The sequence below is a fragment of the Galeopterus variegatus genome, unplaced genomic scaffold (genome assembly GCF_000696425.1).
Source record: "Galeopterus variegatus unplaced genomic scaffold, G_variegatus-3.0.2 Scaffold5152, whole genome shotgun sequence".
In the NCBI taxonomy this organism is placed as follows: domain Eukaryota; kingdom Metazoa; phylum Chordata; class Mammalia; order Dermoptera; family Cynocephalidae; genus Galeopterus; species Galeopterus variegatus.
The window spans coordinates 2,211-29,515 of NW_007731263.1; the positions used below are offsets into that span (position 1 = coordinate 2,211).

At 54.0% G+C, this 27,305-nt stretch overlaps 1 protein-coding gene across 1 annotated transcript in view; it reads right to left on the reverse strand.

Moving 5' to 3' along the window:
• Positions 1–424: 424 nt before the first annotated feature.
• Positions 425–27,305, reverse strand: part of LOC103604451 (cadherin EGF LAG seven-pass G-type receptor 1) — a gene marked incomplete at its 3' end in the record, with an annotated part of 134,990 nt that continues 108,109 nt past the window's right edge. The window contains exons 9-16 of the mRNA XM_008589006.1: positions 13,183–13,340; positions 11,984–12,147; positions 11,345–11,470; positions 9,197–9,363; positions 3,098–3,283; positions 1,967–2,080; positions 1,156–1,330; positions 425–566 (exon numbers count right to left, since the gene is read on the reverse strand). Coding sequence (XP_008587228.1) covers positions 425–566; positions 1,156–1,330; positions 1,967–2,080; positions 3,098–3,283; positions 9,197–9,363; positions 11,345–11,470; positions 11,984–12,147; positions 13,183–13,340 — 1,232 coding nt within the window. The remainder of the gene's footprint in view (positions 567–1,155; positions 1,331–1,966; positions 2,081–3,097; positions 3,284–9,196; positions 9,364–11,344; positions 11,471–11,983; positions 12,148–13,182; positions 13,341–27,305) is intronic.

Genomic DNA, 27,305 nt, shown 5'->3' on the forward strand with positions numbered 1-27,305 from the left:
AAATGTTTTACTTGTGATGACTGCACACCTGTGCCCTGTGACCCGCACGCTCCACAAACGGCACTCCAGGAGCCACAGCATGCTGTCCCTGTCCTAACTACACCTGAGACAACTTCATTCCTCGGCTCAAGAGAGAAAGCATTTCCTACAAATTATGTCCCCCTTCAAGTATCTTGCAGTGCCTGTTTGCTTCCAGGTAAATGTGAGCTGAGTTTATGTTTCTAGGGTAGAAACACAATCAGGTGGGGTTGGTTTGAGATACCTGACTTAATTCTCATTTATTTTGTGCCAAATTAGAAAAAAAAAAAATGTCCTTGTTATCCAGAATTACATCTATCTTTGGGTCAAAATAACAGACAGAAGAAAATAACTCAGAAAGAAGAGCAGCTGGCTGGGCTGGCACGGGCCGCGGGCGGCGTCTCACCTGTTCTCGCAGTACTGCCCGTAGTGGCTGGGCCCGCACTCGCACGCGTAGCCCCGCGGGGAGCCTGGGGAGTGCACGCAGGCCGCCACGTGCTCGCAGGGGTTCAGGTGACACACGTCCACACACTTCCTTCCAAAGTACCCTGCGGGGACAGGCCAGCATGACCTCCACCCAGAATCTGCGAGGCCCTCTACGTTAAGATTTCTCGAGCAATCTGTTGCATCCCCAGGACTTGACTTTCCCTGCTCCTCAGTGGGGGGGACAGGTGGAGGGCCTCAGAGCCACCGGAAGCACAAATGTTAGGTGGGCTCGACTTAAAAACACAGAGGAAGGTCTTCTCAGGCCACCCTGGGAGGGTGGGAGCCGTGAGGGCAGGGGGTCCTGGCCACCCCAGGACACACGGGGCACAGGTACCAGCTGAGGATGACTTCAGCACCTCAGGAGTCCAGAAGTGACCACTGAGTGTCTGATTTTTAAAATGTGGACTTTACACTGATTCTTTGGCTAATCCCCTCGTGTATGAGGATGAAGCCTGGGGCGTTTGAGGCACAGGAATCCACTGTAAGAACAGGGGGCCCACTCTTTAGTTATAAGGCGAGGCTCAGGGCTCCACAGACCCAGGGAGAGTCCATGGGGCAGCCGATGCCCAAACCAGGCTTCCCTCGCTGTGCTGAAACCATGGAAGGCATCACCTTCCACCAACAGGCACAGGAAGAGGGATCCGGGCCCACCTTTGTCACAGATGCAGGAGTAGCCATCCCAGGCGTCGTGGCAGCGGCTGTGCTGGGGGCAGGGGCTCGAGGCACACGGGTCCTCCACATCACAGCCGTCCTTCACCCTGACCTTGAGGGCATCGTTCATGTTCAGGGTGGCAATGTTGGTGGACGTCTCCCCCATTCTCACTCCCTGTGTTACAAAAAGGGCAGCTGGATTCAGTCGTGGGGCGTTGCGGCTGGAGGAACCCCGAAAAGTAAATGGGAGTTAAAAGACCCCCAAATTCTCTTCTGTCCCTTGTAGACACCTCATATATCTAAAGAGCTGGGACCGGTGGGGCCACCCCAGCAGCCTGGGTAGTCAGAGCACAGTGGACAGTGGGCAAGGAGCTCAGAGAGCACAGGTGAGGAGCTCATGTCCCTGCAGTGGGGGGCTGTGGGCGGGGGTCTGTGAGCGGGGCTGTGAGCAGAGCTGCTTCACAAACAGCTCACTCAGCCACTGCTGCAACACCTGGTCCAGGGACAAGCACGGGACTCATTGGATAAGTGTGAGGGGTTGGACCAGGTGGGCATGGTGGTGGTGGTGGTGAGGGGCTGCATTCAGGACAGGTCATGAGGACAGAGCAGTAGGTGCCTGATTGCAACATGGTGGTGGGGGGCGTGGGGCCTGGGGAGCCACTGGGGTCCACGGGGAGCCATGGGGGAGGATGGGGGTAAGGTGGAAATAGGAGTTAAGGCTGGGCTGCCTCTTAGACAAATTATTAGTTTACTGAGAACGAGCCGGCAGCCCCCGAGCCAGCCCAAGGCGTGGGCTCCCACGCTGCCATACCTGCATGCAGCCCCGGAACCCGCGGCGCACGGACACCTTGTCCTCAGACACGCCCCCAATGACGATGCTCCTCATCTTCAGCCCGGGAAGCTGGTTCCCAATCTGCACCGTGTTCTGCGCAGAGAGAGGGGAGGAGCTTCTTCCACCATTCTGGAAGCATCTTCAGATGCTGGGTAGGACATGCTCAAAGTCTAATAAAACAGTTGCTTTGACAACTCCCCTGAGGACATTCAGGCCTCCAGAGAGAGGGCAGGGCTGGACCAGGCTCAGCCTTCTTCGTGGACAGGGTGGCTGTCTGTGAGTGACAGGCAGGGCCCGGGAACACCTCCCCCAGCTGGTCATGGGCACATCACTGAACGAGCCATGGCCTGGGAAAGAGCTTGGTAAAATAGGAAGACAACAGCAACAGATACGCAACTGCTCTTCCACGGGCTGGGAATCTGAGCAAGTCTCGGCCGGATCCCCAGTCCTGGGAAGGCGTGGACTTGGGACACTAGAGCCTTTTATTCTCAGAACTGTGCACAATAAGCCTCGACTCCAAGAGTTCTTAGCAATCACGAGTAGCCCCCTAAGTGTGTGAGTGTCTTGTAAAAAATGCCTTACGTTACCTGGTGTGACCTGTGGAAATCCAGTCTGGGTCCACAAGCATTCTCAGTGTGCCCTGTTTGGAACACCATTCACCCACCTGGGACAGGGCACTGCCCTGGTGTCCCAGCCCCCTCTAAGACCTGGGTCTCACTGCTCACCCAGCCTCACTCGCTGTCACGCTACGTGGGCATGGACCCTGTGTTTTCCTCTCTGTGCTCCCAGAGGCACAGTGCTGAGCAGACAGTCACCACTCAACACGGCTTATTAAAAGTCGTCTGCTGAGGGCGCCGGCGGCACCGTGATAGGAAACACAGGTGGACACGTCCAGCTCCCGACGGCAGTAGCTGGCCACTGGAGGGGGATGAGACGCAGACGCCAGAGACCTCAGCATGAGGTGGAGGTGAGACCCAAATGCGGGGTGCCTGGAAAGCGCTCCCCAAATGTACGTGTGTCTGGTGGGTGCTGGCCCGTGGAGGGGTCATTCTGTTTCCCCGTGGGCTGGACGAAGGGTCTGTTGGAGAGAGGGTACAGGCGCCAACTCACCTGGTCCATCCCGTAGTCCAAGGTCATGACTGCCAGGTACCTGATGTCCTTGCCCTCCTTGGCACTCTTCAGTTCTATCAGCAGGTGGTGCCACTCCCCATCAGTCACACGTGACCTGGACAGCCTCATGGACGCCACATCAGAGGGGCCGTGGGACACCTCGAACTGGACGTGGCTGTTCAGGATCTGCAGGGTGGGGAGAGCCACACCTACCGATTGGTGCCATGGCGACAAATGGGAAACGCCTTGCAGTGACTTACACGACGAAGCCACACAGACTTACAACGTGGCCCTGGATCAAAGACGGGGTGAAAGTTGGGCAAAGTTTTAATTCGTTGTTGCTGCCTTTAGTACTCTCAGAATCGTGCGTCTTTGTCTGCAGTGAAAAGTTTCAGATGCTTGATGGAGGTCAAGTAAACTGAGGACTGAGAACAAGCCCCGTCAGACTTTTAAGTATTGGAAACCATCCCAGATTCACGTGACTATTGGGGTCTTAGTTTTGTATGTAAATGTCACACTTTATGAGAAAAAATTCAATCCACCATATTTAATTACACGTGTGGGAAACAAAGAAGTCATCATTGCAACTGACCCAAGATGCTGACATTTTAAAATAACGTAGCGGGGGCGATACCAAGGTCTTATTTCCCTAATGAGGGACTGGGTAATTCGGACCAACCCTCCTCCTGAGGACACCTAAAAAACTGAGACAAAATATTAAAGAACATCTGTTTGAAGGCATCGGAGTGACTCAAGGAACAACAGAGCTACAGGGTCATGACCAGGGAGAAAATGGAAATCTGTGCAAGTGACTCGGCGTTTGCTTTCCCCTGTGGGCGTCGGTGGTTCTGGAAGACACAACTGAGGCTGAGAAGCTCAGCAAAGCCGTCGAGGCTCCTGGGGCAGTGGGCATAAAACTGGAGCTCAGGACCTGCCGAGGGTCTCTGGCTTTTGTTTGGGGCCCTGGAGGGCTGTACACACTAAGAGTAAACTAGAAACAGACCAGCTCTTGCAGACACAGACGCCCAGCTTTGAATCTTCTCCATCAGCGGCTGTTTTACAGTGTTCTGGGACAGCTGATGACCCGAAGGCTGCCAGAAGCCAACACGGAGCTTAAGGACACCCTCATCCTGGTTTCAGATTCTCTCTAGTTTCTCAATACGATGTCTAGCACTCCATAAAAAGTAACCAAGTATACGAAAAGAGAAGTCAGTGTGCTTCAAAACCAAGAGAAGCAGGAAAAGTGGAAACAGACCCACAGGGAAAACAGATAGTAGAATCATCAGACACAAACTTGAAAATGACGAGAACCACAGAACTTTCAAAGAAACAGACTCAAGTGACTTGAAAATGACGAGAACCACAGAACTTTCAAAGAAACAGACTCAAGTGACCGTGACTCTTATTTCTGGGTGGCAGTGTTACATTTCATGAGATAAGAGTTGACCTATCGTGTTTAAATACAAGTCAGAAAAATCAGAAAACAATTCTAACTAACCTAAGATACTCGTAGTTAAAGATAAGTTCAATTAAGAAACAGATGATATTTTTAAAAAACTATTAATGCATTGCTTAAAAGAGTGCATTACCGTGACTCTTATTTCTGGGTGGCAGTGTTACATTTCATGAGATAAGAGTTGACCTATCGTTTTTAAATACAAGTCAGAAAAATCAGAAAACAATTCTAACTAACCTAAGATACTCGTATTTAAAGATAAGTTCAATTAAGAAACAGATGATATTTTTAAAAAACTATTAATGCATTGCTTAAAAGAGTGCATTATTGGGGCCGGCCCGGTGGCATACTGCTACAGTGCGCCGCTTGGGAAGCGTGGTGGCACTCCCACCGAGGGTTCGGATCCCACATACAGACCGGTTCCCGCTCACTGGCTGAGCGAGGTGCGGGCACAACACCGAGGGTTGTGATCCCGTGGCCGGTCCCGGTCCAGTACGGGCGCGACACTGAGGGTTGCGATCCGTTGCCGGTCACGAAAAAAGACAAAAAGACAAAAAGACAAAAAAAAAGAGTGCATTATTATATTTTATTGTGAAATGTAAGAATAAAGTGTTGAAAGTAAAACGACAGAAAAAGGTCTATCACATAAACACCAAAAGAAAGCTGGTGTAACTATTTTAATGAGACAAAGTAGACTTTAAGACAAAAATCATTACAAGACATAAAGAGGATTTTCATAATGATAACAGAGTCAACTGCCAGGAAGATAAAACAATTTTAAATTTGTATGCACCTAATAACATAGCCTCAAAATCTAGAATGTAAAAATTGAAAGATTACCAAAAGAAGTAATAGACAAATCTACAATCAAGGTGGGTAATCTTTAACCCACATCTCTCAGTAACTGAGACAAACGGACAAAAAAAAAGTCAATAATGATATGGAACATTTCAACATCACGGTTAACAAACTGCACCTGCCTGACACATAGAGCACGCTGTATGTCACGACTGCACCACATACATTCAAGTACAAATGGAACATACAAAAACTGACTAGATCTGGGCTGTAAAGCAAGTCCCAACACATTGCGAAGGTCTGAAATCATTTGCTGTACATTCTGTGACCTGTCATTATGCTAGAAACAATACCAAAAAGACTTACTAGAAAAATTTCACATGTTGGCAAACTCAGAAACATACTTCATACATACCCCATAGATCTAAGAGGAATTCATGCCAGAAAACAGAAGATATTATTAATGAATATAAAGATAATACAACTTACAATGTAGTTTGATTGCTGGCCTCCACCGATGGTCAATTTAAGAAGGCAATTTTTCACCTTTTTATGTTTCGTTGCCTTTTGTTCTACAGAAGTGTAAGTCAACTCATGAACGTCCCTTACCCTTCTCTTCCCTTGTCCTTGCTAACAAAACTCCAAAGCAAGCAGATCAACAACAAAAATGACATTATACCTATAAACAAAAGTGGTATCTGCAGAATAAAGCCCAGGACTATGGGCGGAAGTTGCCTCCCACGTCAGGGGATTTAAGAGAGGCATCGAGCGACGGCAAGGTTATCCCACCTGACAATGCAGGGGGATTTAGGCGCCTGACAGCAATGATCCAAATTGCTTGGGCTGTGGGATGATGATGTAGCCTCGTTCAGCCTGGCACACGGGGAACCTTTCAGGGACACCCGAACTGCTGTATCACAGAGCTCACAGGGCTGCAGCAGGCCTGGGAGATGAAAATATCAGGTAGAAATCCCCTAGAACATCCCTGTAATGCCTGGCTGACCAGCTTCTGGGAAGTGCCCTGGGGTGGCCTTCTGGGTGCCCACTGGGGTCTGTACGACCCCCTCAAGGCCACCCCTCTTGCCACCCATACTTCCACAGGGAGGGCTGGCTATAGTCCCGGGCAAAAACTCTAATTTTTGGAGGAGCCACTCATAACGTAATTACCCAAACAACACGGCGGTGTGCGGCCTTCAGTGCTCTTGCTACCGAAAGCGGACTTTTTTCCTACAGAGACCCCACTGCCAAATGACAGCTCGTGAGCTCCAGTTCATCACCTGAATCAAAAACAGCCAATTTAATTTGTTCCAACAGTGAAACAACCACAAAGAAAAATACCATCCCCGGGCAGAATTATGCTTGCCAAGTTTTGGCCCAGAACAAGCTTCTGGGACCGCCTGGTAAACTTGTGAAATTACGAGTTAATAAGGGAAACACGACAACAGCTGGAACAATCCCCGCTGCACACACCGTCCCTTCCATGTGATCTGAATGGGTCTGTGCTGGAAAACGCTCCCAAGCCATGACACGGGCAAGTGGGGGCAGGTGGAAGGAGAGAAGACGGCTTCCTGCCTGGGCGATGAGCCCCTCACCTGCCTTCTGGGGGCGGGGAGGGGCCTGCACTAACTGAACAGCTGAGGAGTCTGTGTCCGGCCAGCCCACTGGGGGTGCTCAGGGTCCTGCCCCCGCTGACCTCTGACGGGGAGCTCACAGGGGGTGAGTGGGTAGGGGTGCTGGGCAGCCCCTCTGTCCCCTCCCATGCCTTTTACAGATGGCATGTACGCACGTATGTGTTTCCAGATGGACTGCCCACAGGGGCGGTGGGAGAGGGCCCTGTGGCCCTCCCTGGAACCCAGGCAATGAGTCGACCACGGGGCCTGGAGTGTAGTCTCTGGCCTCAGTTTCCCCTGTGTAGAATGAGAGCTTGCAGCAAACCCGTGTAAGATCCACCTCACCTCTGACCATCTCTGATCCACCCCAACCTCCCCTGAATGGGAAATAAGTCCACTCTGCATGGGCAGAACAAAAAGTCTCAGGGCCCAGGGGAGTGAAATAAACAAAGCACAGCTCCATGACACATGCAGACAACTGAAGAGAGGGGACCAGAGCCAGCTCTGGAGGAGCTTCCCAACTGCGGGAGCCACTCCACCTGCAGGGGGTCACCTCGGCAGAACAAAAAGTCTCAGGGCCCAGGGGAGTGAAATAAACAAAGCACAGCTCCATGACACACGCAGACAACTGAAGAGAGGGAACCAGAGCCAGCTCTGGAGGAGCTTCCCAACTGCGGGAGCCACTCCACCTGCAGGGGGTCACCTCGGGATGACAGTGCCAAGTGCTCCCACGTGTCCTGGCCCCAGGGCAAGAGAACAGGGTGATCTGAGGGCAGCAGATGCTTAGTAGGGAGGGAGTCTTTGGTTCACTACGGTAGGAGGTGATGAACCACCTGTGTGAAGAAAGTCATGGCTGCTCCAGGACTGTGTGCACCTAGGTCCCGCCACACGCATGTGCACAGACACACAGACCTGCATGCGCGCACCACACAGACATGTACACACACATGCATGCATGTAGAGACATGCACACATAGACACACGCAGACATGCACACCTATGGACACAGACATGTGAACACACATCCATGTACATGCGTATACGTACTTGAAAAAAAGCCTAGAAGAAAGAAGGAAGCAATCCAGTTTTTGGAATTCCTTCCAACCCAGACAGTGTGCCTTGCTCAGGCACGACTCCTGCAGGCCACTCCCGCCGGGGTCAGGGGAGGCTAATGAGGTCTCAGAGTCAGGAAGTGAGCTTTCAGGAGGAAGCCATGCCAGGCGTGTTCTCTGAGCATGACCCTATCAGACAGGGGTCACAGGCCGCAAGGTTTACACCAGAACGTCTGTCCCCATCCCTGCAGACAGAAAGTGCCTGGAGACAGAGGGCAGGAGGATGCCCTCGGGCCCAGCGCCCACACGGGAGATCCCCGCAGCTGCCTGGTGGAGCAGGCTCCCAAGGGTGCGGCCGGGCACGGGCAGGCGGTGTGCGAGAAGCTGCGGGCACTTCTCACAAATTACAGAAACTCACAATTGTTTCTCAAACGACGCGCCTGTGGCGCCTGGAAGAAGTAAGTGGAAATTATTTATGACGCCAAAAAACCCCAAGAATAGAGGGCGCTGAAATCTTCATTATGAAGTTTTTAGGAACTCTCGCCCAGCATTTCAAACAGAACAGTAAAGACCCAAAAGATACAGAGAACACCACGTGTGAGGTGACACATCAGGGCTTTAGGAACCCTCTAGCTGAGCCAACCTCCTGCAAGCAGCCATGGTTTTAACCAGTGGAGGCCTGCTGGTTCCACTGAAGACCCTCGCCACCTGCTGTGGCTCTGAAATGCCCACCAACCTAGCCAGAAAATGGCCAAATCTGCGAGCTGGACAGACGAGAGCTGTCTCAAATGCGCCATGGCTGAGTTTCGCTGGTCTCAGGCTGTGCCCGGCCCCCCACTTACTCTCCCCATCCCCCAGTTACATGGGAGGAAAGAAAGGGCTGGAAAAGAGCCCCCACCCCACCCCCCATGGGAACCGTAGCCGCCCGCTATGACCCCTGCACCTTGCCCGTTGGGAATGGCGCGACTGTGCTGCCACTTGAGAAACCCGCTTACATTTCCCTCCTTTCCCTCTGGAGAGCCCATGGGCAGGCACAGGGAGAGGGCAGGTAGGTGCAGGTGCCCTCCTGACATGTGCCGGGGGAGCCTCTGCTTCCAGTGGGCGGTACTGCCCAGAGCCCTGTCCCCTTGCGTAGGTGCCTGCACACCCTGCCGGTGCCCAAGCAGCCTGTGGTCCTGCTCACCTGCAGATGGAGCCTGGAGGACGTGCCCGCGGTGGCCTCCATCAGCACGCCATCCTCCTTGCGGGTCCGGAACATGAGCCCCAGGTACCAGGGCACGGAGATGGTGATGTCCAGGTCGCTCCACGACACAACACTCTCTCCACTGAAGTGCTGGGGGTGGGGCATGGCTGGGGACACAGACCGGGAACCTCAGGTGCCTCCCCAAATCAGGGGGCCTCTGAGGACCTTTTTCAGCTGAGGGGAGGGGAGGGGGAGGGGAGGGGGATGGGCGGGGCCTTTTTCATTTTCACACGAAGGCCGCTCTCAGCCTTCCATCTGTGCCACGTGCAGCCCTCTAAAATCAGCAGCCTTGGGCTCTGCAGAAGCCCACCCCGGGACACAGTCACCTTTGTGGGAACAGGCAAGGCCTGCAGATCCCAACTGAGGTCAGGGTCTCATAAGGGGAGCTCAGGCTGGACGGGAGGCAGAGGGGGACCCCTGGGGCACTGGGGCGGGCCCATCAGCCTAGCCTACCTGTCCCCCCAACGCTCACAGGACTGGGGGGCCCGAGGGCAGGAGCAGGGGCTCTATGGAGGACAGGCAGCCCCTCGGTGAGGACGCTGAGGTATGCAGTAAACAGTACACGCATGTTCCTGCATGTGCACCTCAGATTCCACGGCCTGACCAGCTGTTGGCTCGTGTCTGGGGCGGGTTCCCAGCCCCCCAGGCCACTGTTTCTCTGCTCCTGGTGATGGGCACGGAGATGGAAGAGCTGGTGGCTAGCCAAGGACCCCCTGATGATTTGGGGGACCATGGAGGTAGCAATGGGGGGACAAACAGCCCTCCCCCAGTCCATTATGCTTGGAAAACCCATGGGCACAGGCAGAGCAGCAGGAGAGGCTGACATTGGGTCAGGCCCACTGCACCATGTCACCTCCAGACCCCGTCACTCCTCCAGGTGTGACTGGACAGTTATCACAATGAAATGTCACAGATGAGCCACCTGGGGGCTGCCTGAGGGGGGATCTCAGCATTGTGAGCACTGAGTGTCTGTTTCCTGCTCTTATGAACCCAAAATGCGGCAGCGTTTCCTTGGGCACAGCTGTAGTGGGGACGTGTGGCCTCTAACAGGAGCTCTCTGGATGGGTACAGCCCGCCTGGTGCTGCTGCCACCACTGCACTCTGAGCTTCCGGTACCCGTCGGGGCAGCCAGAGCTAGGCTTGACCCGTGTAGAGGGCCAAACATATAAAGAAACTAGCCCTGATATTTAAGCCTATGACACGGCGTACCCTCAATCAGTAAGTGACCAAGCCCTGAGCAGATGGACAGGACTGAGGAAGCCAGCCCTGCTCACCTGCCCCGCTCCTTCCACCTACATGGGCTGAAGGGAATCTCCCGCTGTGCTGCAGCTCCCACTCGGGGAAGGCCCTGGACCCCGCCAGTCCCCCCAGAACATTCATGCATTGACCTGGACAGGGACCCGCAGCACTCGTGCAGCGGGACAGGAACAGGCCGCCTCACACTCCCTTGGGTTTGGAGCCCAGTGGGCAGCTTCAGCGCAGGACTTTCAGAGCCTCTAACTCGCTAACGAGCACAGGGATCTCCGAAGTGCAGCCAGCGAGCAAGGCCAGACTGCTTCGCCTGAATCCTGCTCCTTTGGTTAACCTAACGCTTCAAGGGTGTCAACGATTTTCAAATGATGATACTAACACCGCATTGCTTCAAAATGAACTAAGTCTTACAACCTGCCAGCATCTATACTGCAGACTAGAGGCGGAAGGGGGGTACTCAGGACCCTTCCTTTACTCCCCACCACCAGTCTAATCAGCAAGCGGCCAGCTGGGGGCACCCTCTGGGATGGCAAATGGTGCCTGGGGAACTGCCCAGTGTGCCCCATGGCCCCCTGACCTCACGCTGCCCTGCTCAGAGAAGGTGCTGTGTCCTGCAGAGCCCGTCCTAGACCCTGGACCAATTTCACCTGCTGCGGTGCCCCCACGAAGCCTCTCAGCTTCTCAGCCCAGCCCACACCATCTGCGTGGCAGACACACAGGAGACACAGGCACCGCCAGGGGCTGCTGTCCCAGATGCGAAGCCCCTCCCGAGTGGTCCCGGGCACCCCGACATCCAAGAGTCTCTGGCAGGGGGCACGGACAACACCAGGCCCTCACCTTGCTCACAGTTCTTCCCGCCAAAGCGGAGTGGACACTCGCACAGGTAGGTGTTCCACCTGTCGACACAGGTGCCCCCATTCTGACACCAGGTCCCGTCACAGAAGCTCCTCCGAGCGGCACAGCCTGGCAACACAGAGCACACATGTGGTCTCAGCATGAGGGACAGGATGGAGCCTGACGAGGAGGCCACCGTTGTGGTTTCCCACACCCAGCCATGCGGGAACGGAAACGGCCAAAGAGTCAGGCCAGGTGAAGCCCTGTGGCAGCGGTAAGAGCAGGGGACCAAGGTGATGCAGAACGCTCAGCCCACACACGGAGACTCCAGGTCTCCAGGCCATCGTGGTAGCCGGCCTGGTCATCTGGTGACATGTCCAAGACCCTGGAACTGTGTGTGCCCCTGGGTCTTCTGGCCCAGCAGCTGGTGCCGAGAGCCACAGCAACCCCAACCTGCAAGACCCAGAGACCTCCAGAGCGGCATGTCTGGCGAGCCTGGGCCCACGCCCAGGAAGTGCCCACAGCGGGGCACACACACTCCTAGTAAAAACACAGCTCCCCAGGGATGTGCAAGCAGCCCTCCCAGGATGTCCAGCCCGCTGCTGCCGTGGCAGCCCCACACACCCCGGTGGCCGCCCGTACCTGCCCTGGTGCCATTGTTGGCGATGAAGCTAGCCATGTCCACGTTCCTGCCGTCAACGGACAGGTTCCGCATGCAGCCTACAAACTGTCGGTTGTGCACTGGGAAGTCTTCCGGCAGGTTGGGGACACCCCCCAGGAGCAGAGGGCCTGTCAGATCCAGGGACCTGGGGAGGCAAAGCCATCCTCTGTGACGTCAAGGCGTCACCACAGCCCCTGCCACCAGAAATGCTTTAATAACCAAGCAGGCAGGAATCAGCGTGCAAGAGGCCAGAATAAAAGGTGGATCCTGCTTCAGCTGCCGCCCTGGGCTCTTTACACTCTCTGTGCCTCAGTTTCCCCACACTTGCGTTACGTCCTGACAAACTGGCTGTTTCAGTTTAACCACTGAGTCCAGCCACCTCCCGGTCAGTCCACACCTAAACAGGACATGGAGTGCAGAGAGCCTGGCATTGCCCAACAGTGACTCCACCTTCCTCCAGCCTCCAATATCCTCCAGGAAAAGGAATGGACTTGAAGGAGGTCAAAAGGAAATGAGCCTTGGTACTGCCATGGGCGCTGGTGTGGCCCTGCACATGGGCTCTAATCTCGGAGGGCACCGTGCCACTCAATCCCAGTGGGCAGGGATTAGGTGAAACAGGCAGGTGACCGTCCCAGCCCAGATCAGATGCTCTGGATGTATCAGTTCCTCTAAACCTGATCTTCGAAAAGGTTATTCAAAATTCCACCAAAACTCAATTGAAGATGCGTCGGCAAGAACTGTCACTCTGGCTTTGGAGACTTGCGTTACAGAAAGAGAAACACAGGAATGGCTGTAAACATCTATGCCAGGATTTCTTCATCCCCGACTTAGAATGAGCCCCAAGAAACCTCTGGGACCAGCAAGGTGACCAGCCACTTCCATCTAAGGGAGCCCTGCAGTCACAAGGACCCATATCTGGGTCAGCTGCCATCACAACCCTGGGGCTGGCCTGGCCACTCTTTGGACAGATACTTCTAAGGGGACTTATTCTAGAAGGTTCTAACATGTCGGAAGGAAGGTGTCTGAATCTGACTCCAGCTTGGATTGGGATTCCCTGGATACTGAGCCCAGACTGCCCTGTGCTGGGTCCTGCCCTGGGAGGGCCACAGGGTGACCCGCAGTTGGCAGCAGTGGCCATGGGTGGGGTGCAGACGCCTGGGGTCCCCTCGTGGAGGCTCACTTCTTGGAGCCGCTCTGAGTGCCCTGGGCGGCGCAGCTGTAGTTCCCAACGAAGCTTCCAAAGCGCACGGCCACAGCTGTGTCGCAGTCATCCACGGTCACCACGGCCACCTTTTCTCCAGACGGCCCATGGGGCAGGCCCAGGCGGCCGATGTTGGGCTGTGGGAAGAGAAAGCAGAGAAGGCGTCAGGGTCCTCTGCCCCCAGCACCATCCCCCGTGGAGAGAGGACGGCACAGGAGGGTGGACAAGCATGTGGACAAGGGCAGGAATCTGCAGCCTCATTTCAAATTAGTTCCCCAAACCAGGTCCTAGGTTGCATGGAGTTCCCCCAAATCCACATCCTTCCCAGAACCACAGAATGTGGCCTTATTTGGAAACAGGACCATTGCAGCTGTAATTAGATAAGAGGAGGTCACACTGGAGAAGGGTGGGCCCCAATCCAAGATGACTGGTGTCCTCATAAGACGACAGATGCAGACACAAAGACCCACAGGGACCCTCCGGAGGAGCAGCCCTGCCACGCTTGACTTCAGCCATCTAGTCTGCAGAGTCACCAGAGAGTGTGTGTCTGTTGTTTAAGCAGCCTGTTTGTGGTACTTTGTTTCGGTGGCCCCAGGAAACGAATACGGCAGGCCGGGCAGTCGACATCAAGTTCCCTGCCCGGGCTAGGAGCCCATCCACCCCAGGCGCCCACAGTCACTCCTGTCCCCTGTGCTGGCCTGAGCCACCGTCCCTCAGTGCCCTGACAGCACACCCGCCCTCCCCACCTCCCACCCTCCTCCCCGCCGGCCTCATGCACAGCCTCCTGGGGGCCTGGCCCTCGCTGCCGTCCCTGGCTCCCCACCCTGGCTCCCCGCCCAGGGCTGGCTATAAGAATTCCTGCTGGAATCAGTGACCTCGGGTGAAATCTACTGCTTCTTGAGGAGGCTGCAGTTTGCCTCCCAGGAAGGAGTCCTCTTTCCCCGGCAGCCCCTCCCGGGACACTGCGCACATGCACCGGGACAGCCCTCAGACGCCTCTCCAGCGGGAGAAGCGGAGCTGATCTGCACCATCCCAGCCGGCCAAAGAACAGGACACGCGGGTTCCGGACCTGCAGAGGCAGCGGAGGGCTGCTCCGGCCGGGCAGGCAACTGAATTCTCCTTCCTCATCTGCACGACCTGGGTAACGAGACCTGCTTTCCATGGGTGGCTGGGAAGGTGGACAGGAGGACACGAGGGAAGACCACCAGGCCTCACAGCCAGCACATCACACAGTGTTCCTTCCTCCCCAGAGAACCATTTTCTCCTGGTCCCTGCAGTGTCCCTCCCTCACCCCTAAAAATGATGGGCTCAGTGCCACCACCTGATAGCTCTGGGGTCCGTCCCAGCTTATAACATGATGCAATCTTATGCTTATGATAATGTTGGAAACAGGCCATTGTAAATACAGAGAATTTAATAAAATCATCCCTAATGCCCTTTAGTACGGAAATAACTGCATAGTTCATTCAAAAACAGATCTTTGGTTTTTAACAGGAACAAAGTATCCATTTGATCAGGGACACTGGGCTGAAAGGCAGAAGACGGAACTGTTGCTAAGAGGAGCTCAGCCAGGTGGCCAAGCTCTGTGACTTCGGGGGACCCTGTTCATCCAGGCGGTGTCCCCTGGAGTTGTGCAGTGCACAGCCTGCATGGCTGTACATGACCACCCCCTCTGAGCCTTCCACTCCCCTTGTCTGACCATCTGACCTAGATAAGACCATCGCCGTACCTCAGTTTTTCTGTGTGCAAGGTAAGGATTTAATATCAGAATGCCCAGGCTCTCTGTGTTATGGGGACGTTAAAAGTGATGTCAACATAAGATAGATGACTCTCCCACACACCCTCCTCAGGAAAACCCGAGGGAGGCCCTTCCCATGCCACCTGACACCCTAGATCATGACAGTCTTTTTTATTTTTGTTTACATCAGTTGACGAAATCACAAGGTCTGACGGCTATTTCCTTAAAGATTTCACTTTTGGTTAAGCAACAGGTAGATAAGTATAGAAAACAATCTGTTTTCTGCCTCTGACAGCGGCCTGCTTTGGAAAACACTTGGAAGTGCCCATTACAGGGCGCTCAGACGTCAGGTGCAAGCCTGGGGAAAGAGCCGTCCCCGAGCTGTACGAGGCCCAGATTATCTTTACAACTTATAATTTACATTTTTGGGGATGGGTGTGAGACTTTCTGAGGAAAGATGTAAACAGCATTTATACTTGGGAAGCTTTAATGAAGCTAAGCTGCTGTTTACAAAATTGCAGTTGTAAATTGCTGCTGGTCAGCAACGGGCAGAACAGTGAGGAAAAAGAAAACTGGAGGCAAGAAACAAAAAACAATGCACATATGCCTCTAACACAGCACTTTCTGACGTGACACAACCACCGTTAGGACCTGACATCAGAGTCCGATGTTAGTGAATCACAGTGCAAGTGTGACTTTTAGGAAAACAGTCTCTGATAAACATCACCTGGCAGACATCGCTTGATTCCTTCTCCCAGACAGGTCTGCTGGCCATGAGGTCAAAAGTGATGACTTTTGGGCCGAGCCCGTGGCGCACTCGGGAGAGTGCGGCCCTGGGAGTGCAGCAGCGCTCCCGCCGCGGGTTCGGATCCTATATAGGCATGACCGGTGCACTCACAGCGCTCACTGGCTGAGCGCGGTGCGGCCGGTCTCAAAAAGGACAAAAAAAAAAAAAAAAAAAAAAATGACTTTTTTGGTCAAAGAACCAAGCTTTCTTGGATCAAGAGCCGGAAGGCCCAGCAGAGTACTGTGAGAACCTGTGAGGCTGGAGCGGCGACCACGGCATCCCGCGGTCCCAGAACAAGCAGCAAGCGGGGCCAGTAACTTAAAACGCCCACCTCCTGGCTCACGCGTGGTCGGCATCGGCAAGCGTGGGGGAAGCACGTCTAACGCTGCAGGGAGGGGGTTCCTTGAAGAGTTAAACACAGAACTACGACACACCCCAGCAGTGCCATCCCAGAGATGTACCCAAAGGAATTGAAACCGGGGCCTCAAACAAAACTAGTCCACGGAAGTTCATAGCAGCACCACTCACAATTCCCAAAAGGTGAAAACAAGCCAAGTGTCCATCAATGGATGAACAGGTAAACAAATTGTGCTCTGGCCATAAAATCAGAATATCATCCGGCCATGAAAAGGAATGAAGTGCTACATCATGCAACCACACGGATGAACCTTGAAAACACGGTGCTGAGTGACAGAAGCCAGACACAGAAGGCCACATGCTGTGTGATTCTATTGATATGGAATGTCCAGAGTAGGCAATCCATGGAGACAGGAAGCAGGTTGGTGGTGGCCGGGGCTGGCGAGAGGGCATGGGAGTGGCTGCTAAAGGGTACGTGGTTTCCTTTTGGGGTGATGAAACATTTTAGATCTAGAAGAGGTGACGGTTGCACGACATTGTGAATATACTAACTGCCACTGTAAAATTTAATTTTACATGACGTGAATGTCACCTCAATAAGAAAAAGAAAGATTCCTGGGTGTGCATCCACCACGCCCGAGCCACCTGGCCCGTCTCTACCTGGGGAGCCCTTGGGAAGATTCTTCCCATTTTCACCTGTACACCTGAGATGAAACACATTATTTAGCCTCCTGTCCAGGCTGCCATGAGCAATAATGTCAGTACGAGCGGCGAAGGCCCTCTGGGAGGTGTGGGGAGGGGCGCGGGCAGTCACACAGCTGCCTGGCGCGGGATGGGCAGGGAGACCACGACACCAGCAGGTACATTCGACTTGGGCTCAGGTCACCTGTTTTCACCAGAGGAGGACAAAGTATGTTTTAGCCGGAAGGGCGGCAGGTAGGCGGAGAAGCCAGTGGCAGAGAAACCAGGAGGTGGTGGCAGTGCCAGGCTTACTTCCAGCATGTCCACCCCCTCGGGCTTTAAAAAGAGAAAGGAGCTGCTTATTCAGCGTGCTGACATTCGACCAGAGAGCGCGCTCCACAGCTTTGCAGGCCCGCAGGTGGGAGGAACAAAGAAAAACACAGAACGAATTGCTCCCTAACATGTTGAAGACGAGTTTTCAAAGTTCGCTGCATGTTTATGCAAGAGAAGGTGGTGTGGAGGGCCCGATGGCAGTATCCGAGTTATTTCTCAATTCTTGTGCTAGAACCATGCTGGGCACAGGACAGGTGGAGGCCACCATGGTGGGGGCACCAGAGTCCCTGGTATCTCCCCCCTGGGCTGGGCTTGTCCTGTAAGGTAGCCAACCAGGCCCAAGTCCCTGCAGGAAAGCCATCGACCCCAGGCCTCCCTTCAGGGTACAGAAGGCTCACCAGTGTCCAAGCCTGGGCACTCGGGCCGAGAGAAGCAGGCACAAGATACACAAACCGGAGGTGCAAGCCAGCCAGCTGGGCCTGTGGGAGGTGACATCTACACCCCTTGGAGTTGACACTGCTCCCCCCGCCCCCATGCGGGTGGAATGGGGCCAGCGAGGGCAGACCACCACGCTCACTCTGGCTGCCATCGAGAAAAATCCCACAGAGCCGCTGCACATTTCAGGGAGGGACCTGAAAGCACCAAGCTTTGCACATCTGGGCGGATCCGATTCCTGACTCTGAAGTCGTCCCTCCGGTTTGGCCCCTCTTCATATTCCTTCAGCGTATCTTGTTCCCCGTGTGCAGGTCCCCCCCGTGGGCTTCCACTTAGACGCTCTGAAGTAGCTTGGGAGGGTTCGTGTGTGCACAAAAGCGCTTGGCCCTCACGAGGCGCTCACATTTCTCCAGCCTTTCAACCCGCTGCAGACACTCGGTGCCAGGGGGCAGGTGGGGTACGATTTCCGAGCAGGGGAAGGCGGCGTGGGGGTGCTGTGGAACCAGACACCGGGAGGGGCAGGTCTTGGGAGATGAATGGATTCACGCTCTGTGTCCTAAATGATTAACCGATGCTCATATCAAAGAATTCACAGATGGCTGGATTTTAGGAATGTTTGCAGAGAGTCCAAATGAGGTGCTGAACATTCACGATGCTGTCATTTCTCAAAAGCAAGGAGGCTCGGACATGGCTGATCGACAACTGCCCCAGGAAATGTGGGCAACAGCCCTGCCAGCTCTGGCATGGAGGTGACAAGCCCTCACTTGGTGGGCAGGGTCACAAGAAGATCCAGCTGTACATGCACACGCTTTCAGAATTCAAACCCAACTCCCAGGAGCCTCTGACGGGATTTTTCTGGAAACCAAACATCAGGCCAAGGTGCCACCTCTCCAGGACCCAAGTGGCAGGTAACAGGACCAAGGTCTGATGGGCAACCACTCTCTATGCAGGTGCTTTTGACCCCATGACGGTGAGAGGCTGACATGTCTATGTCCCTCACCAGGTATGGAGGATTCACACCAAATACCACACAGGACAGGGACAGAGAAGGACCATAGGAGAGACAGGTTAAGGGACACGCAGATGTATCCTGAAACTGCGACCCCTAAAACCGACGCCCAACCACTCGCCATCACCTCATCCTTCTGGCTCTTCCCAGGCACTTCTGCGACTCCACGCTTCTCACCTCTACTTGCTTGGCCTCCCCACGGAACCCACCCCCTGTCACGGGGACCTCCCTGCTTTGCCCCCCACAGAATTCTCAGGGCCTAGGACAGGGGTCCACCGGGTGGGGCGTGTGAGTGGCAGAGTCCACTTCACCTGTGCTGGCAGCACCTGCACTGGCCCCTCCCTTCCTCAGTAGCTAACTCGCCAGCAGAAGCTCGGTGTGCTCAAAAACTATTTTGTACAAATATTTACTTCTCCTGAGTTTAACATTAAAGACAAAAAAAGAGAAAAAGCCCAAGCCCTCTCTTAAGCTTGTTTTCTTTAAGACGTTGGACCCTCCATCCTGGGAGGGTGCAGCAGCTCCTCAGGACAGCGAGTACCACACTGCTGCGCAGGAGCCCGGCCCACCATCGGGCCACTTGCCAGCTGCCAGGTGGCACAGGTGGCTCTGAGCTGTCCTAAGTTATAAGAGAACTTTAAGTTCCACTGCAGGTGCTCCTGCCCCCTGATCTGCTGGTACCCTGGGGCAGGTGACACACTGCTCTGAGCCTAGGCAGACTCTTCTAGGAAGGGGGCAAGTGCATAGTTACCTCCTCCTGTGCTTTTTTGGGAACAGAATGAAAGAATGCATCTGAAACCCTTCGCGGCGTGTCTGGTGCTGGGCTGGCTGGTGTCACTCTCATCACCAGCGTGGGCTCCAGTTGTGAGGGCCAGAACCAGCAGGGGTCACGGGACAGCAGTGTCCACAGCTCTGATGAGCATCACCCCCCAAAAGGCAAGAGTTCACACCCTGACCCCACTTGGGAAAGTACGTGACCTTCCTGCACAGCAGGTCTGTAAAACAGGGTAAAAATAGCACCTTCCGCATGGATGAGAGAAGTAACACGTGTGCCGTGCTTGGAACACGCCGGGCGTGGGGGAGCAGCCCCAAAGCTTCCTACACGACTGTCACTACTGAAAACTATGGGGAGCAAAAAAAACTGTGAATGGTTATTCTCCCTGGATTTTTGCTGTCTTAATATTTCCCTATATTAAAATAACAAAATTTCTTTTTGCATCTTTAACAGGAAAAGGAGCGACTAAGCAGCTTGTGTGTAAAGCACCTCACCAGGCTCTTGTGCAGGAGCCGGGACAGCCGCGAGCAGCCTCTGGCTCTCTGTCGCTACAGGACCACTTCCCCACTTATCCAGCTCTCCAAGGCAAGAGTGGACGGTGCTAACAGACTTACAGAAAAGGAGGAAGGGTCAAAACCAACTGGCCACCTTAGCGTTTCTTTAAAAAGTCACACCAAAGCCTTCCACTTCTCAGGCAGGGAGGCTAACCCAAGTTCCACTGACAATTCCGGCCAAAGACCAAAGTCTCTGTGGTGTCCTGATGGCTGTACAATATGCTCAGAAATGCAAAGCTGTGTATCGGAAAGCAGGTCGTCCCCGAGCATGGCCTGTGCGTTGGGCACTGCCCAGAAACAGGCACCTCCAAAAGGGCTCTGTGATTTCCACAGCAATGACTTTTGTTCTGGAAAAGATCCAACGGCACCCACTGAACCTGACCCTTAACCAGACTGAAGCCCCTAGGGTCCGTGGGAGGGGACCGGGAGCTCTCTGCTGTCACACCTCCCGAGCCACGCCATCAGGGTTGGGTCCCCTCTGCAGCCAGGCTGTAGGCTCCCCCAGGTGTTCTGGGAACTGGGGAGTTTGTGCAGATTTGCTAGGGGGTCTTTTCTCTTATGACAAATGACAGGCTCAAAATTGGGGTCCCTTAAGTTATGCACAGCACCTTCCTTCTTGGAAAGCTGTGGCAACACGTTCCTTCTCCTGAGAACTTTGCAAATGAAAAGTTGCTCGGTACCAACCAGGGGACCCTCAGGCACCCACCAAGAAGCTCAAGTCCCTGCACACGTGGGATACATAAGCCTGACCCTTTGTCACACCCAGCTGGAGCAATCCAGCAAACAGGAGACAGAGGGAAGGGGACCTCCCGAGCAGCAGCCCGCTGGGGTCTCCTCGACATGGGCACGGGGACCGGTGCCTGGGACAGACAGTTTCAGGAATGAGGATTTACAGGTCACAGGTCATTGTTCAACTATGCCTCCTCCAAGCAAGGGGAAAGGCCTGTGAGAAGTGTGCCCACCCGCTCTCTCGTGCTCACTCGTGCATGCAAGCGCACGCACTCACACACTCACGCTTGCACACTTACGTGTGCGCACACACTACAAAGCCCAGGCCTGCTCCCGCGAGGACCTCTAGGCCCCTCTCCTTCCCAAGTCTGGGCTGCAGCAGAGAGACCCCCGGGACCCTCGGCCTCCCACGTCAAGCCTCCTGCCTTCTTCCGTCTCGACCTCCTCTCTGACCGGCCTGCCCCCGCCTTGTCAGTGGGCCACCCACGAGTGACACGCTCAGAAGCTGTGCTGAAGGTGAAGAACTTGTGGGAATTTGTGGGAGGAGGCCGGAGGTGGCTGGGGAAGGCAGAGAAGGAGTAGAGGGACGGTCTCAGCAGGAGGGCTCATGATGGCCCTGGGACGACCACGAGAAAGCCACCGCGGCCCACGGCTCTGTCCAGCCCTGCTCCCCACCACCTCACTCTGTGCCTCAGTGCCCTTATCTGTGAGACAGACAGCAACAGCACCTCCTCCTCCAAGGGCCGACACGAGGACCGCATGGGCTGACACATGGGCCACTGTCATCCCCCCGCCTGACTACGGGGTGGGCAGAGGCACAGAAGGGCAGGCGTGCGGGGAGGCGAGGGGCCGCAGCGCCCTGCACGTGGAAGCGTGGGGACTCAGGGAGCGGAAGGAGGCGGGCTGGGGATGGTCAGGCGGAGACAAGAGCAGACTGTGCCAGGCAGGAAGTGACCACGGCCAGCCTGTGGGAAAGGGGCTGCCCGGCCCCTGGAGCGACTTTCCACAGCAGGGTAATAAAACACAGGGTGCCAGGGTGAGGCTACGCTGCTCCCGGGGACCACATGTTTCCATAGCAGGTGACTTTCTACCATCTGCCAAAGCCCATGTTTAGGAACGGAAACCAGGCGACTTATCTCCCAGCTCCATCACCACCCGCAGGGTGGGGCGAGCGACAGCCGCGTCCTCCCATGGCGGCGGCCCTGCCGTCACCTCTCTCACGGCTTGCCACCCCCTAAAGGCCCCCCGTCGGCTTTCATTACCCGCCTCCTCGGTTTCACGGGAGGCATTTAACATTCCAAGCCTGAGATGAAGGATAACAGCGGCTACAAACGTCACCCTGTGACCCGATGGGGGTGAAGGGAACGCCGCTATACATGGCGTGGACATGCAATATTTACGGCATCCGTGCTCAGCCCGACGACAAACTGGCTGCGTGGGCAGGAAGCCCCGTCGCAGGGAGGGAAGCCACCGAGTCGTGCTTCAGATGGGGCAAGGGCTTGTGAGCCGCATGAACATTTAGAGCAGCAACTGAACACCTGGGGCACCTCCCCACCTGTCACCCTGACCATGACGTCACCTCTGCGTCCCCTGGTCAGCAGGAGAGAAGTGAGGCCCCGAGCCCCCGTGCAGAGAGGGGTAAAATGACAAGCCTGCCAGGCCGGCTCCTGTGTCGTAGAGGTTTCACATTCCTTTACCTGGTGCATTCTGTAAAGCCAATGATTTTTTTCTTAAACAGAGAGAGATTAAAAGAAGAAAACAGAAATGCTTCATAATCCCATGATGACTCCCACTGTATTCTTTTCTTTAATACAAGGAATTTAAATGCATGTAAGATGGCTCAGAAGGACACAAAAAGAACACAAAACCTATCTCTCTTCTTGTCCATCTTCCTAAGGTATCCACTGTGTGGCACCTTGTCTGTAAAAAGGGCCATCGCGATGCCTCCTGTGCTGCGTGTCCACCCCGCACACTGCGACACCATGCCCTGGCTGTCGACAGCCTGCCCTCCACTCTGGTGGCTGGCAGGGCCACCTGACTTGGCCGGCAGGACGTCAGCACATGTGAACGAGGGGAGGCGTGCAAAGCGCCCGGGCACTGGGGCTGGCCTGCTCGGGCTGCCGAGAGCCCTTCCGCCACCATCCTGCTGGGGAGGACAGGCCCAGCCGCCACAGCTACTGGACTGAGCCTGTTCTAGAACACAAGCCCCGGCTAAACCAGGCGGCCACAAGAAACACCAGTCAAATCACAGCATCAAGAGGAACAATAAATACCTGATGTCCTAAGACCCCCTGCTCTGGGGTGGTTTGTGACCTAGAAAAAGCTGCCCGATACATGCTGGTAACGGGTTTGTTTGGAGGGGGTAGGGACACCCTCCAGAAAAACAATATCCACACAGCAGCACATATCGGCCTCTGAGATTTCTTCATTTAAACTTTTCATTTGGAGATAATTTCAGAGATACGTGCAATTGTGAAGTGTAATAGAGAGAGATCCCACGCACCCTCTGCCCAGTTCCCACCCACGGGAAATGTCCTGTGAAAGGACAGTGTAACATCCATCAGCCAGTCACGGACGCTGACCTCAGGCCCCTCCTCCTGCCCTTGTACGGGCCACGCCCACTTCCTTCCCACCCCCTCCCCAACCCCTGGCAACCTCTAATCTGTTCCCCACTTCATCATTCTGTCATGTCAAGAATGTGACACCCGTGGAACCGTAGAGTTCGGTGCCCTTTGGGATGGCCTTTCTCACGTACAGCTCCTCCGAAGGCCATTCCAAGTTTTCGGCGTGTTAACACCTCACCCCTTTCCACTGCCGAGTCGCACTCCACGCTGCGCGGTGCGGGCACGCCAGTCTGTTCAGACGTTCTCCCACGGAGGGCCATCGGGTTGTTCCCAACTTGGGGATATTATGAAAAAAGCTGCCATAATCATCCACATACAGGCTTCTATGTGAACACGAGTTGCATCTACAGTCATGAGGGACATTGGCCTGTAGGTTTTTGGGTTCTTTGGGTTTTTTGTACTGTCCTCATCTGGTTTTGGCATCATGGTGACACTGACATCACAAAATGAACTGGGAAATGTTCCCTTCAATTCTCCGGGAGAGACAGACTGCAGAGACCTGGTATAATTCTTCAAATATCTGGTAGAATTCTCCAGTGAAACCATCTGGGTCTGGAGATTTCATTTTGGGGAATTTTCAAATTACAAATTCCATTTCCTGAACAGTTAGTTATACAGCCATTCAAATTCTTTATTTCACCTTAGGTGAGCTGGGGTAGTTTGCATTTTTTGAGGAGTTGGCCATTTCGTCCCGGTTTTAAACGTGTGCGTGTGGGTTGCTTGTTCTATTCCTGATTTCCTTTCCACTGTCTACAGGGTCTGTAGGGATACCCTCTGTTTTATTACTGTATTTTCATTTCTCCACGAAGACCCTCCATCTCCAATTGTTGGACAGAGCGAGGCAAATGCCTGGCAAGGCTGGGGCTGTGTGTGAAGCCGGGGAGGGGGCAGCTGGCACGGGGGCGTGGAGGGCGGCCTGCAGGGGCTGGGAGACTGTTCATGTGGTGCGGATTGAGAAAATAAACAACTACACTGAGCGTGATAAAATATCACATATTTTCCTCATATATTTTATGAGGAAAAGAACTATACAAGGTTTCTCACCGAGAGAGAAAAGAGTTACACATATGGAAGGGGAGAAAACTAGAAAGAACTCCGTCTTAGTCTGTTTGTGCTGCTGTAACAAAACACCATAGACGGGAGGCTTATAAACAACAGACACTTATTTCTCACAGGAGGCTGGAAGTCCGAGATCGAGGCACCAGCAGATTGGGTGTGTGGTGAGAGTCCACCTCCTGGTTCACAGACGACGCCTTCTCACTGTGTCCACACGTTGTAGAAGGGGCGGGAAGCTCTCGCAGGCCTCTTTTATAAGGGCACGAATCCCACTTGTGGGAAGACCTAATCACCTCCCAGAGGCTCCACCTCCAATACCATCATCCCTTTGTGGGGAGAATTTCAATATAAATTGGGGGTGCTATGATCTGAATGCGCCGCTCAGAATTCATACGTTGAAACTGAACAGCCGATGTGATAGTATCAAGAGATGGGGCCTAGGGCCGGCCCGGTGGCGCACTCGGTAGAGTGCGGTGCTTGAGAGTGTGGCGGCGCTCCCGCCGAGGGGTCAGATCCCATGTAGAGACCGGTCCGCTCACTGGTTGAGTGCGGTGCGGGTGCGACACCGAGGGTTGCGATCCCGTTGCTGGTCGCGGTATGGGTGCAACACTGAGGGTTGTGATCCCGTTACAGGTCAAGAAAAAAGACAAAAAGGAAAAAAAAAAAAAGAGATGGGGCCTTTAGGAGGTGATCAGTCATGAGGCTGGAGCCCCATGGATGGGATTAGGGACCTTATAAAAGGGTTCAAGGGAGTGGGTTTGCTCACTTCTGCTCTTCTGCCATGGGAGGACACCTAGACGGTGACATCTACAAAGAACGAGCCTTCACCAGACAATGAACCTGCTGGCGCCTTGATCTTGGACTCCCCAGCCTCCAGAACTGTAAGAAATAAATGTCTGTTGTTTGTAAATTATCCAGTCTCACATGTTTTGTTATAACTGCACAAACAGGCTCAGATTTTGGTGTGTGTGTGTATTTGTGTGTAACAAACATTCAGAGCACAGCAAACTCTGTAGTGTTGTGATAAAATTCATGGTTTTCAATATGTAGAGATAGAGACACAGACATAAATATGAATTTAAGTATGTCCGTCCGTGTGTGGGTATGTATGTACCCACGTACCTATACACACAGTATTTCCTAGCTCTGCCCAGGGAGACAGGCAGGGAGTGAGGCTCCCCAGCAGTCGTGAGCACACCAAGCACCCAGACCTTCATTTCCATACCATTCTTTCCTGGAGGACCCAGGGCTCTGTGGATACACGTCTGATTCCAGGGCTGGGGCAGGAAAGTACAGAGGAAGCCTGGGACACTTTACTGTGCCCAAAAGTAAAGAGGTGCTAGCAAAAGTGACGGGAGCTCACCCAGAGGACAGTGCTATCTGGCTGGCTCTTTTCAGCCTAAAGTGATCTATGGGCCAAATCGGAAATAATTTGAGCACCAATTAATAAAAACAATATATTATAGCCCATTGAATGCATCAGGAGTTCATAAAACACACAGATACACATCACGAGAAAAGGAGAGACCTCCTGGTTACAGCAGAAAGCCAGCTGATGAATGCAGAAGGAAGGGTGGAATTAGAAAACAGCTGACATTCATCAGAGAATAACGGCTCAGGTGTGACCATCAGGGGACGCCAAAACCAGGGAGTGCGACACGCGGAGGATGGAGGGGGTGGGGAAGACAACGGCAGACGCAGTGACATGAGAGCAGCTGGGGAACCTGCTTTATTCTTGCAACTTCCCTGGACGTTTAAATTTGAAATCAAACATTTAAAAACACACCCGGGCCGACCCATGGCTCACACGGGAGAGTGTGGTGCTGATAACACCAAGGCCACACGTTCAGATCCCTATATAGGGATGGCCAGTTAGCTCAATGGGTGAGCGTGGTGCTGACAACACCAAGTCAAGGGTTAAGATCCCCTCACCAGTCATCTTTAAAAAATAAAAAAAATAAAATAAATGAAATAGGGCCGGCCCGGTGGCGCACTGGAGAGTGCACCGCTTGGGAGTGTGGTGGTGCTCCCGCCGAGGGTTCGGATCCCATGTGGAGAACGGTTCCCGCTCACTGGGTGAGCGCGGTGCGGGCGCAACACCGAGGGTTGCGATCCCATTGCCGGTCCCCAGTACGGGCGTGACACCGAGGGTTGCGATCCCGTTACCGGTCAGTAAAAAAAAAGGACAAAAATAAATAAATAAATAAATAATAAATGAAATAAATAAAAACACACACCCTACAGCCAGTTCTGCACTGTGTTTTTAGCCCATGGACCATATCCTTGGAGCTCTTTCCCTGCTGGCACAGAGCCCGACCTCATCTTTGATGGATGAGTGACACTCCACTGTACGGATGAGCTTATATTCATCCTGTTAAATAATGTCTGAGTTTCTGTAAGTTGGATTCTATAAGAGAACTGAGCACCCACTTTTTCTTTAAAAAAAAGGCAATTACAAATGCTTCCATGTTCAGTTTTGGAAAAAGCACACACCCAGCACTCTGTACTGATAGGCATTTTCCCTCTTTCTGGGCACATCTCACAGGGAGAAGCTCCTCGGGGCTCTGTCCCAAAGGGGACGCAGCACAGACCCTTCCCTTCCCCAGGCCGAAGGTTTCATGGGGAGCTAAACCCTCATCTTCCATGACAGCCGCCAGCAGACGATGTCCCAAATTGGACAGTAACACAGAAGAGCTGGCTGCGAGGTGCTCAGCGTTCCTCCCAGACCAGCTCCTTAAAACTGACGGCCCCCTGCTCCCAGCCTTTCGTCACCCTCCGCCCATTTAACTTTTCTTTTTTTTTTTTTTCCTTTTTGTCTTTTTTCGTGACCGGCAATGGATCGCCCCTCAGTGTCGCGCCCGTACCGGACCGGGACCGGCAACGAGATCGCAACCCTCGGTGTTGCTCCCGCACCTCGCTCAGCCAGTGAGTGGCCCGTCTGTATGTGGGATCCGAACCCTTGGTGGGAGTGCCACCGCACTCCCAAGCGGCACACTGTAGCAGTGCGCCACCGGGCCGGCCCTGTGA